Raw genomic sequence first — 15,705 nt, forward strand, 5'->3', positions numbered from 1 at the left:
CAACCAGGCCTTCACGTCTTTACAGGGCCGTCAAGTCGTCATCTCGCATGTCCCAGACTGTCCTGAACCCACGTCCTTTGGGCTCCATCCGCCCACCCGCGTCACGCAGGCTCGGCCACCTTGGCCTCGAAATCCGTCCAGCTCGGCTTGTTCATCCTCTCCTGCGCAGCCTCGCTCTTGAAGTGATAGCCCCTCGCCCGCGGTCTTTCCCCAGACCCCTCCGGTAGTTCGGGCTCGTATGCCGTCCGGAACCGTTGCCTGTCTTGCTCAAACTCGCCCACTCCATTGCCCAGGCTGCGCCGAACGCCCGCAAAGAACTCGCCGAAGACGTGCTGGTTGTGGATCTGGAGCAGCACCCAGCCCAGCATCTCCTTGGCGTTGAGCAGATGGTGCAGATAGGCGCGGTGGTGGCTCGTGCAGGCATAGCATTGGCAGCCCTCGAGCAGCGGCGTTACTGATGTGCTGTGTTCCGGCGACCACATGTCCACGCCCAACGACAGCGTCTCGGTGGCTGCTGGCGGCGGAAAGGTAAAGACGAGCGCGACTCCCGCGTCGGACACGCTGTTGACAAAGGGTATCGCGCAAAGATCGACCCCGAGGGCAACCTGGCGCAGCACCTCGTGCGGCGTCCTCGGAGCGTTCAGGGACAGCCTTGGCAGGGGTGCCAGCGGGCTGTAGCTGGCGAGCTCCGGAAGGATGTTGACGTCGTAAATGGCCAGCCCGGACAACTCGTCTGCCACGTCCTCGGCGAGGTGCCTGAGATAGTCCCACTGGATCGGGTGCTCGACGGGAAGCACGGGGGCAAAGAGGGAAATGCCGAGCTCGTCCAGTCGCTCGCGGCCACCAACGTGCTGCAGGAATTCATCCACCCACGTCTCGGTCCGTTCGACCATCCTGAAGAGCTTCTTGGAGGCCGGGGTGGCGCTCGTGTGCAGCGCATCGCCCAACGCGACAACCACATCTGGCTGCAGCGTCTCGACGGCCGACGCAAACTGCGGGACGGTCAAGCCTGTGTATCCCGTCGAGGTGAGAAGGCTGACGGTCTTTACACCGTTTCCCATGGGGGTCATGACGGGCGGGCAGCGCCGGGCCGCCAGTATCGTCGTCCTATCCGGCGGCAGGGATGTGAAGCTGTGGAAGCGGCCATGGTCTCCCGCGGGGGAGTTGTATATCGGAGGCTCCTTTTTCTCAATGACTTGCGGGAGAGGTCAGCCGCGGGCCGCGCCCGAGACGGTTGAAGCCAACTCACAGTCCTCGAGCGCCAAGTAAGCTGCGCCCACCGTCGTGTGCTTGCTCAGGTTGTCCGGGGTGAGATGAGGCACGGCTCCTCGCGACGTAACGGCCGTGTAGTTGGGCGTCTCGATGACGCGACGGCCCGGGAGAGCGAGTCGACCGAGACGGGCTGCGCAGCCGTTTGTGGCCGGCGAGCTCAGTAGCTGAAACGTCTTTCCGAGACGCATGTCGGAGGAGTCTTGGCTGGTCATCGCGACGTGTCCATCAAGGACAGTGTTTGGAATTGGATGGTAGCCGAGTTGGGTTGTTGGATGGAGAAATTCGACTGCTGCATCGAGAGAGGCCTGCGTCTCCGACTGCGTGTTCCAAAGGGTGGCATGAACGTTGGTCTGACCATCGAACTTCGCTCATCTCAGGCCATTGACAAGCATCGCCGACGACCGCTGGGCAGAAAAAAGTAAGACTGAAGATGTGAGTGCGCGTGCCATGCAGCCCGCACTGTGAAGCGGCCGAGGTTCTTCCGGGCCCGAGCACTCCTTCAACGCCGACCAATGGCGTCGATGGCTGTTGGCCGGATGCGTCGATACGAACTCACTCCCCTCGAAGCGCGGCAAAAGGCGACCCTGTCCTCACAATATTACACAGTCTCCAGAGCACCTCTACGTGGACAATGGCCAGCTCGTCATCCCAATCTTGAGTGAGACATGGAGCAAGGGAGGGAGGCGGAGGGAGACGAACTAAACCTCAACGTTGGCACTATAATTGGCCGCCAGCTCCTCCGTCAGCACGCAGAAATCCATCGCCGAAACACTTTCCAGACCAAACCAGACGCATCCGTATTGCGCAGCCTCTTGCTGACCCACACTCGTCCCGAGCCGGCACGGACCCTGGCTCCCTCTCTTGCCCCCGTCGTCGTGCTCTCTCCCCTTGTCTCTCTCGTGTCGCCATCATCATGAGCATGGTGCGCGGCCATCGCGACGATGAGACCCTCCCCCTCATGACGGGACAGGAACGCCGCGAAGCAGACCCCGGCGATGCCGAGGGCCGCGAAGCCGAGGGCCACGATGCCGAGGGCCACGATGCCGTCCAGCGCGGGCGCGGACCGTCAGACGCCCAGCCGCATCCCGACGCGCCTCTCGACAGCGATGGCACCCTCCAGGTCGAGGATGACAGCGACCCCCCAACGCCACGCTTCGTCCAGGATGAAAATGCCTGGAAGGAGTGGAAATGGGTTCCATATCCCGTCCGCCGCCTCATCCGGGCCGTTGCAAAGTGGTCCGCGGGACCCCCGGACCCTCAGCCATATCGCATCCAGCCCTTCTTCCCCGCCGTCCAACACTATCCGCTGCGGCTCGTCGAGCGCTTTCTGCCCAGGCGCAAGCAACGCGCCTGGCTCCTCTTCTTCTACTTCTCTATCTGGCTCATCACCTTTGTTCTCGTCAAGCGCAAGGGCACTGTGGCCACCGAGATTGCGGGCTGGGGCCAGCCGCGGACCATTGGCTGCGGCTCCTCGTACTGGGGCGCCGGCAATGCCTGTGGCCTGGATGGCGCCGAGTGTCGGCCGTTCAACAACAGCGGCTTTGCCTTTCGCTGCTCGGCCAACTGCTTGAGCTCCATGGTCCTGAACCCGAGGGCAGTCGGCGCTCAAGAGGTCATATACCAACCACTCGTCGTCGGTGGCCCCCCCAACGAGGTGCGGCCAGACCTGGCCACGTACCGCGGCGACTCGTACATTTGCGCCTCGGCCATACACGCCGGCGTCATCACCAACCAAAACGGGGGCTGCGGCGTCGTCAACCTCGTCGGACGGCAGCAAGCCTTTATCAGCTCGCAGCGGAACGGCGTCTCGAGCGTCGGCTTCGACTCGTACTTTCCGCTTTCGTTCCGCTTCGTCCCAGACACTGGCTGTTCGTCGGAGGACTCGCGGTGGTCGCTCCTTGCCGTGTCCGTCGTCTTTACTGCTGTACTCTCGCTCTTTACAGCCTCGCCGGCCCTCTTCTTCTTCCCCACCTTTGTCGGCATTTTCTGGACAGTCGGAACGGCCCTGGACCCGCCTCCGCACCGGGACGACGCCGCTCTCTTTTCCAACGTCATTGGCAAATTCCTGCCTGCCATGTTTGTAGCCTGGGCCATGTACGACAAAATGGGCGTCGGCCGCACGCTCAAGGACCTGACTGCCCAGGTGGAAAAGACGGTTCTGTGGCTCGGTGCGTGCTGGGTGGGAGCCATGTCCAACTACACGCTCGACTTTATCCCCATCCAACGGCTCAACAAGCACGACCTCGACCAGCAGCCCGGCGCCAAGGCGGCGCTGTCCATTATCATCATCGTCCTTGTCGTCGTTGTCGCGACGCAGATTTGGTTCTTCAGGAAGGAGGCGCGGCTCATCAGGTATCTCGGGCTCTATGGGCTTCTCCTGGCGGGTATCATCATTGCCCTAGTGCTTCCGGCGCAAAACTTGCGTCTGCACCATTACATCATTGCGCTCCTCCTGCTTCCAGGGACAAGCTTGCAGATGCGGCCGTCGCTGCTGTACCAGGGGCTGCTCGTCGGGCTCTTCATCAACGGAATCGCCCGCTGGGGATTCGACCCTGTGCTGCAGACGTCGGGGGCGCTGCTAGGCGATGCGCAAAAAGGGAGCCTGCTGCCGACGATCCGCCCGCCCATAATCAACCTCGGCAACGCCACCAGCCCAATCTCCAACATCACGTTTGCCTGGGATGCGCCGCCGGAGGGGAGCATGTACGACGGCGTCAGCGTGCTGGTCAACGACGTGGAGCGATTCCGGACCTACTTTGGCGACGTGGGCGAGAAGAAGGAGTTTGCCTGGTCGCGAAACCAGACGCTGAACCTCCCGGAGTACTTTCGGTTTGCATTCATGAGCGGCAGCGATAGCGGCGACTACACAAAGGCCGGGACGTGGACGGCCGACGGGCAGTGGAGGGAGATGCGGCCGGGGCCGTCCAAGGTTCGCCGCGCGGGTCCAGGGCTGCGAGCGTGAGGTGGTAAAGGGGGGATGGATAAGTGTTTATGAGAGCATGCTGCTCTTTCTTTTAGATGAGATGGAGTCTTGGTTACGTGGGTGATGCTCGTCAACGGCTGTAGTGATGTTGCCTGTCCATCCCGCCTGTCCCTCAACTCAAGATGTTCCATTACCAGCTAGAAGCTGCCTTTGTCTTGACTCGATGGTGGAAGTAAGCACATTGACATTCTTACTTGCACCTGGGAATGCGACGGTATCTGTGCAACGGTTCTCGTGCATGGGCGATGCCAGACGTGCCGCCGGCTCACCAACGGATCAGTATCAATTACCCCACCACCAAAATCGTCTTCAGCCTCCACCAACCTCCATCCATCCTCACTCTCACAACCCCCGCGCATCTAACCTGCCGAATAAAAAGCCCAACCCAACCGCGCCGCAAAGCATCCATCCTCACAAATTCCACCGAAAGGCAAAAAGCGGCAAAAGAGAAAAAGGGAGCAAAAGGAAAGGGGGGGAAATGCCGCCACGCATCCCCACCGAGGCCGACTTCGCGCCCCTGGCCGCCACCCTCCCACACACGCTCCACTTCCCCTCGCCGCGCGAGTCCACCACGGCGCTGCTGGTGCTGCTCCACGGGCTGGGCGACTCGGAGGCGCCGTTTGCGCGGTTCGCGCGCGGCGTCGCGCTGCCGGGGGTGCTGGCCGTGGCGGTGCGCGGGACGGCGCCGCTGCCGCTGCTGGACAACGACGACGACGACGACGGGGGGCATTTTCACTGGGGGGATGATGTGCGGTTTGACGCGGGGACGGGGGATGTCGATGCTGATCCTGGGTTTGGGCGCGCGGCGCGGGCCGTCATGGATGGGTTGGTGAGGGGTGTGTTTGTCGAGCGGTGTGGGTGGGAGGTTGGCGATGTCATGCTCTTTGGCTTCGGGCAGGGCGGCTCGTTGGCGCTGGGCATGGCGTCGCAGCTGCGCGCCTCGCCGGCCGTCATCGACGTGACCGACAGCGCCAGCGCCAGCCCCAACGGCGGGAGCGGCCGCGACGAGGCCTTCAAGGGCGTCGTCTCCATCGGCGGACCCCTGCCGGCGTCCATGGTGCCGACGACGACGGCGCGGAGCAAGAGCACCACAAGGGTGCTCGCGGTCCAGCTCGACGAGGACCAGGTCGAGGCCATCGAAGCCGAGTTCCGCCACGTCACGGCCGTTCGGTGGCGGCGCCGCGACGTGGCCATGCCGCGCGACCGCGACGAGATGCTGCCCATTATGCGCTTTTTCGCAGACTGCCTCGGGCGCGTGTGAGGACTTCGTGCTGCTGCTGCTGCTACGACACTTGGGCACCGGCACAGACGCGCTGTTCCTTGACCGCGAACAGCCATCATTCATCACTGATACGCTACCGGGCTCATCTTCCATCGCCAATGCCCGCCTGCAGCATGTCGGCCAGGATATCCCACTTGGCCGCGTGCGCGCTGCTGCTCGCCCTCGCCACGCTCCTCAGCCCTCCGCAGATGAAGCGCAGGTGCCTCTCAAAGTCGGCCGCCGTCTCCCGCAGGACCCCCAGGAACAGCCCGTCTGCGCCCCCCCGGCCGTCGCCGTGCTCGAGCTTGATAGCCAAGTCCAACACGTCGAGCATGCCCTCTCGGATGGGCGCCAGCCGGCTGCCAAGGCATGCCTGCTCAATTATGTGTTTCATCGCGCTGGCGTGGACCGCAATCATGGCGTCAATGTCCTCGGCGGCTTCCAGGTCGTGCCTCATCTGGCGCTCGATGGGCTCCAGCACGAGCGTCGCGAGATATGTCTGTACGGTGCTGTAGAACCAGAGGAGCTTGTGCCTCATCGAATAGAACAGGCCGCGCTCGTCCCAGCTCTCCCGGTCTGTCCAGTAGTCGTCTAGAATCTTGCGTTTGTGCATGGCGTGCATTGCCCTCCTGATTTGCAAGAGAAACGTAAAGATGGACTGGTACAGTGCCAGGCTCTCGGCCGTCACAATCATCCGCACCGGCCACGGCAGCCTGTAGTGGACCCTGACGCTTGGGAGCGCCGCCCTGACGGATACTCGACCTTGGGACGCCGGCAGCCGATATCCTGCACTGTCGACGCTGATGGACAATCGGCTGGTGTCGAGAAGAGACGAAAAGGCCTCGTGTCCTGTCGCGGTGAGAGCGTATCGGCCGTGCCAGCCCTCGTCCATGGTATCCAGCCGGGCAAACAGACCCTCGCAGAGCATCGAGGCCGCACGCCCCTCGGACATGAGGTACAGAGTGCGCAGCGCATCGAGCGACGTGGACAGACCCCAGGTGCCCAGCAGCGCATTCTTCAGCGTCCTCGATGTTTTGCGGTACTGGCTCTGGATCCACCGGTCAAAGGCAGCGCCGAAAAGGTCCGGAAATGGAGCAAGCTCGAATCCTCGGGGGCAGAGGGAATCGTAATCGAGGGGCTCCTTGTCAACGTGCCGAGACGCGGCGGCATCGTGTTGTCCCAATAGCCCCAGCACTACAATGTTCTTACCAGCGTTGTAGATGTTGCTGACGGCCGGCTGGAGGAAGTTTGGCCCGTGTAGTCTCCCATCCGGTGTTTTGCGCAACTCGAACCGGCTTCGCCACGTGTCGCCCAATGGCACGTCGCTGGACGATTCGGATATGAAGAAGAGTTCGTTTCCGGGAATCAGCTTGCCCTCGTTCATCCAGCGTTGGATCGGGCGTAGGTACACGTTGAAGCACTCGATAAAGATCCGGGCTAGAAACTCAAAGGTGCCGGGCTTCCCCGTCAGCTGCGCCTCGCTCGTTTCGACAAAGATGAGTTCCAGGTAGCGAAAGGTGTCCGATTCGCGAGCTTGTCGAACCTGGACGATGATACTCGACAGGGCAAAAAGCGGTTCCAGCCGGGGGGCAAGCTCTCCCATCAACCCCATCAGGCTGACGACGACCTCTCCCTTGGGCGAAGCGAAGCGCGCCTCGATCTCGGCGAGCATGCGATCCAGCTGGCCAAGATGGCGGGCAACGCAGTCCTGGAGAGCCTGGATGTGAGGGATCGTCTGTGGCTGAGTTGCAAACAGCCGAAGCACGCGAAGCCGCCGACCAGATTCCGCAAGGGCGCCCATCAACGACTCGTGGGTTTCCCATGCTGTGTCTGCCAGCTGAAAAGCGGGCGAGGGGGACACTGCGCCGTTGAATAGAGAGCATTCGAGGCCATGGAACATGAAGAGGACTTCGCGCACCGCTTGCGCCTCGGGGACGGCGATTTTTGGTGCAGACGCCGGGGGTCTGTCTTTTATCCGCCATGCTTGTTCTTGTCGGATCGAGTTTAGGGTTCCGTGGTCGTCGGGGTGAATAATGCAATCTTCGGCCGACCTTGCCGTGGAGTCTCCATCGCGAGCAACCGAGGTGGCATCGGAAGACGCGCTCGCCGAGCCATGGTCGTCGTCTTGGCCGGCGGAGTCGTCGCTGCTGTAGCTGACGGCCTTCCAGAGTTCCTCGTCCTGGTCCCAGCCGTCTTCTCGAGCTACATCTTCCCAGCGGAGAGGCGGCGCATCCGGCTCTTGCACGACCTGCTGGCCGGGAAGCTCAAGGTCACTAAGCCTGGTCTTGGAGGCGGGCTGGTCCGACAGCTCCACGAGCAGATAGAGTATCTCCGGGTGCCACTTTGCGGGAGACCGGCGCAGGGCATCTAGTCTCTGGCGCAAAGCATCGGCCAAGGCCTCGCGGTGGCTGACGCGAAAGCGCTCGTCGAGGCCATCCAAGCAGCTGTCCACCTCGAAGGGGTTTGTGCGAAGGTAAGGATGGGTCCTGAGCTTGCGCAAGGAGGCGTCGCAAGCTGAGCGGAATTTGTCTGGGTTTGTCTGGGACGGATTGTCAGCCAGTCTGGAGATGATGCATGGATTTGCCATACCTGGGCCAGCGACTGCGTCAGGCTCTCGACCAGCTCTTCGGTCAGGGCTCCGAAGCGTGCAGCAAATGCCATGGTTGTGGGCCATCCATTTTCTTCGAATTCCGCTTCCAAAGTGTGTCGATTTCGTCGGCATGATTGCTGTGAAGTCGGTCGGTCAGTCCTCGGCAATTAATAGCCGCGTTCAACGGCTGACGCGTCTCCACCACAGCTACAGCGGTAGCGCCAGAGTGGTTGGCGGCGCGCGCCTGACAGCGAAGCCCCCTGTGCAACTTCTTGTCTCAGCTTGCTCCTCCAACGACGCATCGCATCCTGGCAGGCCATCGGGCGCGCAACGAGAAACACATACACACACATACACACACGGCGCAATCGATACTCGACCGCCTCTGCCCTCTCAGGACGCTGCACCCATGGCCTCCTGAAGCTCGCGGAGCATCCAGTGTCCTTTGCCCGTCGACGACAGCCATGGCGATTGCGCGGCCCGTCCGCGCGCTCACCATTACGGCCGTGGTTTTATGGTTCCTTGTTCTGTACCGCATCTTCAGGGCGCCTTCGTCCATCCACGGGCCCGGCGAGCGGTACATCAACTTTGAGCGGGATCCCAACCTCGACCGTAGGCTGCGCTGCTCCCGCGACGCTCACTATGCTCTGGCTAACCATGTCCTCTAGCCACCGACGAACCCGAGGGGATACTGCGCCGCGCCTCCGAACGATATGCCCCGGACGCCAAGGACAGCGCCCGGATCCCTGCCACGCTGCTGGCCCTGGTGAGGAATGAGGAGGTCGACGACATGGTGCAGTCCATGAAGGACCTGGAAAGGACCTGGAACCACAAATTCAACTACCCCTGGACCTTCTTCAACGACGAGCCCTTTTCCCAAGAGTTCAAGCGCAAGACGCAGGCCGTGACCAAGGCCAAGTGCATCTACGAGCAGATCCCCCGCGAGCACTGGGCGACGCCGTCGTGGATCGACCAGAAAGTCTACGACGAATCCGCAAAGATACTCGAGGAGAGCGGCGTCCAGTACGCAAAGAAAGTCTCGTACCACCAAATGTGCCGATGGAACAGCGGCATGTTCTACAAGCACCCGGCGTTGCAGAACACGCGCTACTACTGGCGCGTCGAGCCCAAGGTTCACTTCTTCTGCGACATCGACTACGACATCTTTGCCTACATGCTCGACAACAACAAGACGTACGGCTTCACAATTAACCTCTACGACGACCCCAAGACGCTGCCCACCCTGTGGCCCGAGACGGTCAAGTTCCTGACAGACAACCCCAAGTACCCCGTCCACGAACAGAGCGCCCTCAGGTGGTTGACCGACGACGTGCGCCGCCCAGAGAACAACAAGCGGGCTCAGGGATACTCGACCTGTCACTTCTGGAGCAACTTCGAGGTGGCCGACATGGAGTTTTGGCGGAGCCCCGTCTATCAAGACTACTTTGACCACCTGGATCACGCCGGCGGCTTCTTCTACGAGCGGTGGGGCGACGCGCCGGTGCACAGCATAGCGCTCGGCCTCTGGGAAGATGCGAGCAAGGTCCACTGGTACGTGTCGTCCTGATGTTGCCACTCTGCCAGCTCTCTCAAGCTAACCGGCAACAGGTTCCGCGACATCGGGTACCAGCACATCCCCTTCTTCAACTGTCCCAACTCGCCCAAGTGCAAGGGGTGCGTCACGGGCCGCCTCACCGACGGCGAGCCCTTTCTCCATCGCGAAGACTGCCGGCCCAACTGGTTCAAGTACGCGGGGATGGGCTGAGCACATAAGCCAGCAGACCGCTCGCCGGTCTCCGATGGCGGACAGTGTGCATTGTATACTTGGTGCCCCCGGGCGGCTTTAATATTGCCTCTTATTGGTTGGCTGCGGGCTAGCATGGGACGATATCGAGAGGGGCCACGCGGGAGCAGTCTTCATTCTTATGCGCTGGTTGTTTCAGATTGGGCGCGGGCGGGTGATAGGTCGCTGCGTTTCGGTGTTGTCGCGAGGGTATCATGGACTGCCGCGCGTGGTGTATTGGATCATGTCTCGACGGTAGATGACTTTTTTTAACGAAGCACACGCCCCCCATCTCGGCTCTCTGGCCTGTCCGACCTGAATATACAAACACGGACATTATAACGCGCCAAACACCGTCACCACGCCCGACGTCCCGCCCACGCAAAACTGGTCCCCCCAGCCGTCGTCCCTCCACGCCATGCAGCTGACGACGTTGCTGCGCGTCTTTTCCCTGCCGTCCTTGCCAATGACCTTCTTCTTGGGCTCGTACCCGCTGGGGCCCCAGGGCACCTCGACCTTGGCCACCAGCTTGCCCGTCAACAGGTCCCACGCCCAGATGCGTCCGCTGCCGCCGCCGCCGTCGTCGCCCGTCATCTCGTCGCCGGCGAGGACGTACTTTTCCCTCGCGCCGAGCAGGGACTGGATGCGAAGCTCCTCGTTCTTGAAGCCGGGGGCCGAGTACGCCCGCAGGCACGCGCCGCTGTCGCGGTCCATGAGGCGCACCTTGCTGTCCAGCGTGCCGACCAGCGCCGCGCGCCCGTCCTTGGTAAGCCCGAGGCTCGTGACGCTGGCGCCCAGCACGTCGGTCGTGCACCGGCCCATGCGCACGTCGTAGCCCCTGACGCGCCCATCGACGCTGCCCGTGACCATCTCGGCCCCGCGCACCGCCAGGGCCGTGACGGCGTCGCGCGCCTCGCCGAGCACCTGCACGGGCTTGAGGCTGCGGCTGCGCACGTCCCACACGCGCGCCGTCGTGTCGAAGCCGCCGCTGACGACGAGCGAGTCGCCGTCGCCCGCGAAGCGCACGCAGTTGATGCGCGCCGAGTGGCCGTGCGCCGTGCCGCCGAACCGACGCGTCGTCACCGCCGCCGACACGTCCCACAGGAACACGGCCCGGTCTCCGCCCGCCGACACGAAGCGCTCGTTGTCCGCCGCCACGTCCACGCTGAGCACCTCGTACCCGTGCGCCGCGTACGTCTGGATCAGCCGGCCCTGCGGCACCCCCGCCTTGCGCGGCTCGGCGACGCTGCTGCTGGGGAACGGGTTGTACAAGCGGACCGTTCGATCCGCCGAGCCCGTCAGGATATATGTCCCGGGCGACGCTGAGTACGCGACGGCGTGGACAGGTCCTGCGCGCAGTCATTCATTAGCGGACTCGGGTGACGTGTGAGTGTGTGTATGAGAAAAAGTACCATTCGAGCCGAGCAGATGCGCTGTGGGCTTATCGGGAAAGGCCATTCTCAGGAAACATGTTTAGCTCCTCCTACCGTCTCTTCACCCCTTTTCCAAGCTGCCGCCACGGGACCGCCTGTGGTCATAAACGTTTTCTTCGGGGGCCGCTGGCTTGAGGTCGCTGGCGATGAAGCTTGCCATGAAGCCCGGCACCAGCGACGGCGGGATAAGGTAAGCCCATCGAGGGCCAGTCACGTGCTCTGATTGGCTAAGATTCAAGTGACGTTCGCCCGAGTCCGAAAGGTTTAAGCTTCAACAGTTGAACAGACCATCATTATTGCGCGTCGCCACTGCTATGGTACAGCTCCATCTCTCCTCTTTACTGCAATATTCAGCAGCCTGTGCCTGCATCTCTATATCCAGCGCTTCCCAGTCCGTAGGCATCATTCGTCATCGGCATCGACGTCTCCTTATCCCGCACCGTACAAAAAGCCAATCATGCGTCGTCCCGACGTCCCTTCTTCCCTCATCGAGCCCTGGAGTACAAACTCTTTGTTACAAAACATATCTTCTTTTCTTGGATTCTGTTCTCTTCCAGTCGTGGCTGTAGGGAAGGGGCAGGGGAACCCCAAAGTGCCCGAGGCCGAGCGACCCCGGCTAAACGTAAAGTCATGGTACAACGCTCAAGCAAGCGTGCAATATACAACATCCATATCCACAGGATACGGCCTTTCTATCGGCGATGGGATCTGCCATCGGAGGTGTCTCTGCTCGTTGGATTCGTCTGCGCTCATGACGACCCGGTACCCATCCGCCGGGCTCGCCGACCGAGATCCCTGGCTGTGGTAGATTTGAATCAGTTTCTGGAGCCGATGCTCGATGGCGTCTCGGGCCGCCTGTGAGTGTTCCCACGTCTTTGCCGTGCTGTCAACGGCAGTCTTGCCCACGCGAATGCTCTGGATCAGCTCGTTGATTGACGCCATGGGGCCGCACGCCGTCAGCACATCGACGGCGGCCATGATTGGTACCGATAGTGCCGGCGGAGAGGTGCTCAAGATGGTCGGGCGGACGCGGAGAATACGGTCGAGACAGTTGATGATGTCGAGGATGCTCAACGCGTGGTGGCGGCACTCCTGAAGGTGGCTCGCTCGAGCCTCGGAAGGCAGCCGCGCAACCGACACGTGGAAGCGATTGAGCTGGATTAACGCATGGTGATAGAGCAGGTGCATGGTCAGAAACGACCCGACCTTTCCAGAAAAGGCTGCCGACTCAAGATTGGATCCGCCGAAAACCAGGCGAGGGGGCAGCGAGTTGTACCAGTCGCGAGCTCTTGTTGCCACGTTTCGGGCCTTGGCGTTGCTCGTCCCAGAGGGCATGGATCGGGCCGCCAGTCTAGAAATGACGGACTGGCAACTCGACCAGATGTGAACCATCTCCACGAGGTAGCCCGTAATCTCCAACGGCTTCTCGGCCAACCTGGATGCAACCGTCTCGTCCGGGTCGAAAACAGGCATGTAGGCCTCGACCTGCTTCTCGAAGCTCTCCGAGTCGGCCGGGAGGCGCACGTATATGTCATCTGCGTTGATTAGTACCGGACGGTCCGGAAGCACCATGTTGATTCGTTCCAGCATAAACAGAGACCATAGCGTTCTCCTCCTCGCCTCGCAGTAGCCGACCTCGTTCATGCCAAACGGATAGGCCGAGGCTTCCTCGTCTGCCGACTTCTCAAGCTCCTGGTTGAGCTGCAGAGACGCCGCCGCCGTAGCTGCCGAGGAAATGAGCTCGTTGGCCTCCCGGAGACGAGAGGTCGAGATGTGGTAAACGGCAAGCAGTATCCTGCTCTGGACAAGCTGGAGGCAGGGAAAGACAGCCGTCTTTTGCGCGTAATACGCCACTTGGGCGTACTCGTAGGCGATGTGCTTGGGTCCGCCAGCCAAAGCCACACCAATGGCCAGCACGCTGTAGAGGACCATGAGATCCTCGGCAGACTTTTCGTGCGCCGAGCTGGCGGCCCACGATCGGAAGACCTTCTCGGGGAAGAATCGCATGATCATGGTGTTGTCGATTTGCCCAAAGAACTGTGTGAGAACGGCGCTGATGGACTCGGGATCCGATCCGTAAGGGTCTGTCCTGCAGGCTCGGCTCAAAACCTCATCGGAAATGCGAGGCAGAATCTCCAGGGGGGGGGGCTGCGACTTGGAATGGTCCATGGCCCGGACAACCGGGGCGGGGGGCTCGCCGCCGGGAATGTACGCTTCAGGGCCCATCTTGAGCCGCTTGCTGTAGCCGCTCTCGGGAGGGGACTGGTGGCGGAGGCTCAGTTGAGGCGACGTTGCAGGGCTGGAGCCGCAGTCCGAAATCCTGCCGTTTGTTTGACGCGACGGTCCCCCAACCTTGCGCAAGTCATCGAGCTCCGCCGGAGGGGTTGTGGGGGAGGTGTTGTGGCCTCCTCTCGGTCTAAAGGGCGGCATCGCCATCAGCGTCTCTGTTCCGATGCGAATGAGGACGCAGGCAGTGAGGGGCAACTTACGCGTTCTTGAACTTACAAACGCGGCCAAATTTTTCGCATTGGACGCAACGCGGGTAGTCGGGGTCGCATTTGATCTTCTTCTCCCGGCACGTCACGCAGGCAATGGCCAGTCTCTTGCGAGGCTTTCCGGCCTTGGTGACGCCCCAGTGGGCGTTGACTGCTTCGCCGTCGATGACCGTCTTGCAATGGCTCCCATCGTCGTAAAAGTAGCACATTCCCTCGCCTGGCACCTCGGTCGCCCGCACAAATCGAGGAAGAAAATGCGTGCCGGTCCAAATCTTAGGGCCCAGGCCATCCTTTGCAGGCACGCCTTCAGAGATAACGGCACTCGCGGTCTTGGGGGCGGGGTGGGGGCCTTTGTGCGTCGACCTGTTGTCAGAGCAGTCTGAGCCGGAATCCTTGGACCCAGGTAGATGGTGCCTTGCGTTGTCCCTAGGAGAGCGGAGCGAAGGGTCGCGCGACGCAAAGGAATACTCATGCAGGTTCGACCACCTGACACTCTGGTCAAGGTCGGATCGAGATGCTGGCCGGCCGTGGATCGGATGTTCAGCGTAGCTCGGCGATCGTGGTCCGGTAAAGGAACGAGCAAAGGCGTGCAGGCTCTGCCTCTCGGGGTCAAACTTGACGTCGTAGGTGCTGCGGGGCTGCGTCAGTCGAGGGGAGGTGGCGCGAGGAAAGCCGGAGGCGAAGCTGCTGGAGCCGATGCCAGGGGAGAGGCGGGGCCGTTCCAGGGGAGAGTAGGACAGGTAGTTGCTGTCGCGCTCAGAGGGCGAGCGGAGATGACGCATGGAGGAGGGGGGCCCAAACAGACTGCTGAGCGAGGGCAGCCGCTGGCGCGAGGACGTCGGGCTGGTGGAAGTCGGACGATCTTGGATCTGCGCGGGGGCGCCCAGGCCAGCCGCCATGTCGACGGCGGGGCCCTTTTCATAGCCGGACATGGAGAAGGGAGCAGAGGCTCGGGGTTCCCAGGCCTGCTCGGTGGAGGGGGATGATCGGGACGAGTAGGACTGGGCTCCGGGACTGGCCAGGTCGGGCGGGCTGTCGGGAGGAAGCAGGTATGGACGGGAGTAGTCTAAAGCTGCTGAAGCACCCATTGAGGAAGATTGTGCGGCGGGGACGGGGGTTAACGACGGCAAGGTGGCAAGCCCCGGAGGCGACTGGTAAGAGTAACGACTGGCCGGCTGGGCAGAGATGACCAGTCCGAGGAGCGAGCGATTGGGCGCTTAAGCGTCAAAAGGAGTTGGTCGAGAAAGGGTGTCGACGAGAGGGGTCGACGCGAACATGCCCAGGCTTCCCAGTTGACCTTTCAGCCTCTCTCTCTGTGTTATCGAGGCGACGACAGGGGACGTTGGGGGACAGAGGCAGCTTTGCGGTGTCCGGATGCAGAAGGTGCGAGCTTGTTGCCTAGGGGTAGTTTCGAGACGACGAAAGCCGGGTTCGACAGGTTGTAAGAGCCGAAGGCAGGGAGACGGAGCAGCAAGTTCGAAGAAGTGCGTGGCTGACCGGGGGGGAGGGAGCGAGAGGGGGGGCGGGAGTTGCTTTTGAATGAGCGGAGAGAGGGCGAGATGAGGCGCAAAGAGATGTACAACGGCGCATTTCCAAAGGAGCGTCCAAAAGGTACCGGCGGGCTGAGCGTAGCCCATGCAATGCATCCATCCATGACAACAGCTGGATGGAGGGCCAGTCGGAGCATGCGAGCGCGGCCTGGGCTGGTTAGTGGGTGGCGGACACGTGCGTTTACCGTCCGGGACCCTGTCTCCATTAAGATGACTTGCGGACGCTAGAGGAGGTTCCAAGATGGTGGCTGTCGGCAGCGTCGGCATACGCTTCCCACGAGCGACTTGTGCGCCAACGGCTGTCGCTGGGCGTCAGACTCTGCCATTGTCCACGCCCC

At 61.9% G+C, this 15,705-nt stretch overlaps 7 protein-coding genes across 7 annotated transcripts; 3 read left to right on the top strand and 4 right to left on the bottom strand.

Moving 5' to 3' along the window:
• Positions 1 to 101: 101 nt before the first annotated feature.
• On the bottom strand, positions 102 to 1,460 carry HRG_02986 (queuine tRNA-ribosyltransferase domain-containing protein; the record flags this gene model as incomplete). Its single annotated transcript, XM_044861457.1, has 2 exons — positions 102 to 1,195; positions 1,250 to 1,460. The coding sequence occupies 2 exons, from the start codon at positions 1,458 to 1,460 to the stop codon at positions 102 to 104; spliced, it is 1,305 nt and encodes a 434-aa protein (XP_044722483.1).
• A 725-nt stretch (positions 1,461 to 2,185) lies between these two features.
• Positions 2,186 to 4,234, top strand: HRG_02987 (LCCL domain-containing protein; the record flags this gene model as incomplete). Its single annotated transcript, XM_044861458.1, has 1 exon — positions 2,186 to 4,234. The coding sequence occupies one exon, from the start codon at positions 2,186 to 2,188 to the stop codon at positions 4,232 to 4,234; it is 2,049 nt and encodes a 682-aa protein (XP_044722484.1).
• A 499-nt stretch (positions 4,235 to 4,733) lies between these two features.
• On the top strand, positions 4,734 to 5,516 carry HRG_02988 (phospholipase/Carboxylesterase domain-containing protein; the record flags this gene model as incomplete). The annotated part of the gene is made up of 1 exon (XM_044861459.1): positions 4,734 to 5,516. The coding sequence occupies one exon, from the start codon at positions 4,734 to 4,736 to the stop codon at positions 5,514 to 5,516; it is 783 nt and encodes a 260-aa protein (XP_044722485.1).
• Positions 5,517 to 5,619: 103 nt separating this feature from the next.
• HRG_02989 (spc97 / spc98 family domain-containing protein) lies at positions 5,620 to 8,177 on the bottom strand (the record flags this gene model as incomplete). The annotated part of the gene is made up of 2 exons (XM_044861460.1): positions 5,620 to 8,055; positions 8,106 to 8,177. The coding sequence occupies 2 exons, from the start codon at positions 8,175 to 8,177 to the stop codon at positions 5,620 to 5,622; spliced, it is 2,508 nt and encodes an 835-aa protein (XP_044722486.1).
• Positions 8,178 to 8,570: 393 nt separating this feature from the next.
• Positions 8,571 to 9,871, top strand: HRG_02990 (glycolipid 2-alpha-mannosyltransferase domain-containing protein; the record flags this gene model as incomplete). Its single annotated transcript, XM_044861461.1, has 3 exons — positions 8,571 to 8,718; positions 8,775 to 9,657; positions 9,715 to 9,871. 3 exons carry the CDS (start codon positions 8,571 to 8,573, stop codon positions 9,869 to 9,871), a joined length of 1,188 nt encoding a protein of 395 aa, XP_044722487.1.
• A 354-nt stretch (positions 9,872 to 10,225) lies between these two features.
• Positions 10,226 to 11,347, bottom strand: HRG_02991 (WD repeat domain-containing protein 83; the record flags this gene model as incomplete). Its single annotated transcript, XM_044861462.1, has 3 exons — positions 10,226 to 10,325; positions 10,380 to 11,238; positions 11,302 to 11,347. 3 exons carry the CDS (start codon positions 11,345 to 11,347, stop codon positions 10,226 to 10,228), a joined length of 1,005 nt encoding a protein of 334 aa, XP_044722488.1.
• A 617-nt stretch (positions 11,348 to 11,964) lies between these two features.
• Positions 11,965 to 14,905, bottom strand: HRG_02992 (fungal specific transcription factor domain-containing protein; the record flags this gene model as incomplete). Its single annotated transcript, XM_044861463.1, has 2 exons — positions 11,965 to 13,738; positions 13,812 to 14,905. 2 exons carry the CDS (start codon positions 14,903 to 14,905, stop codon positions 11,965 to 11,967), a joined length of 2,868 nt encoding a protein of 955 aa, XP_044722489.1.
• Between the last annotated feature and the right edge of the window lie 800 nt (positions 14,906 to 15,705).

This window comes from Hirsutella rhossiliensis (genome assembly GCF_020360975.1).
Source record: "Hirsutella rhossiliensis strain HR02 chromosome Unknown scaffold00003, whole genome shotgun sequence".
NCBI classification, from domain to species: Eukaryota; Fungi; Ascomycota; class Sordariomycetes; order Hypocreales; family Ophiocordycipitaceae; genus Hirsutella; species Hirsutella rhossiliensis.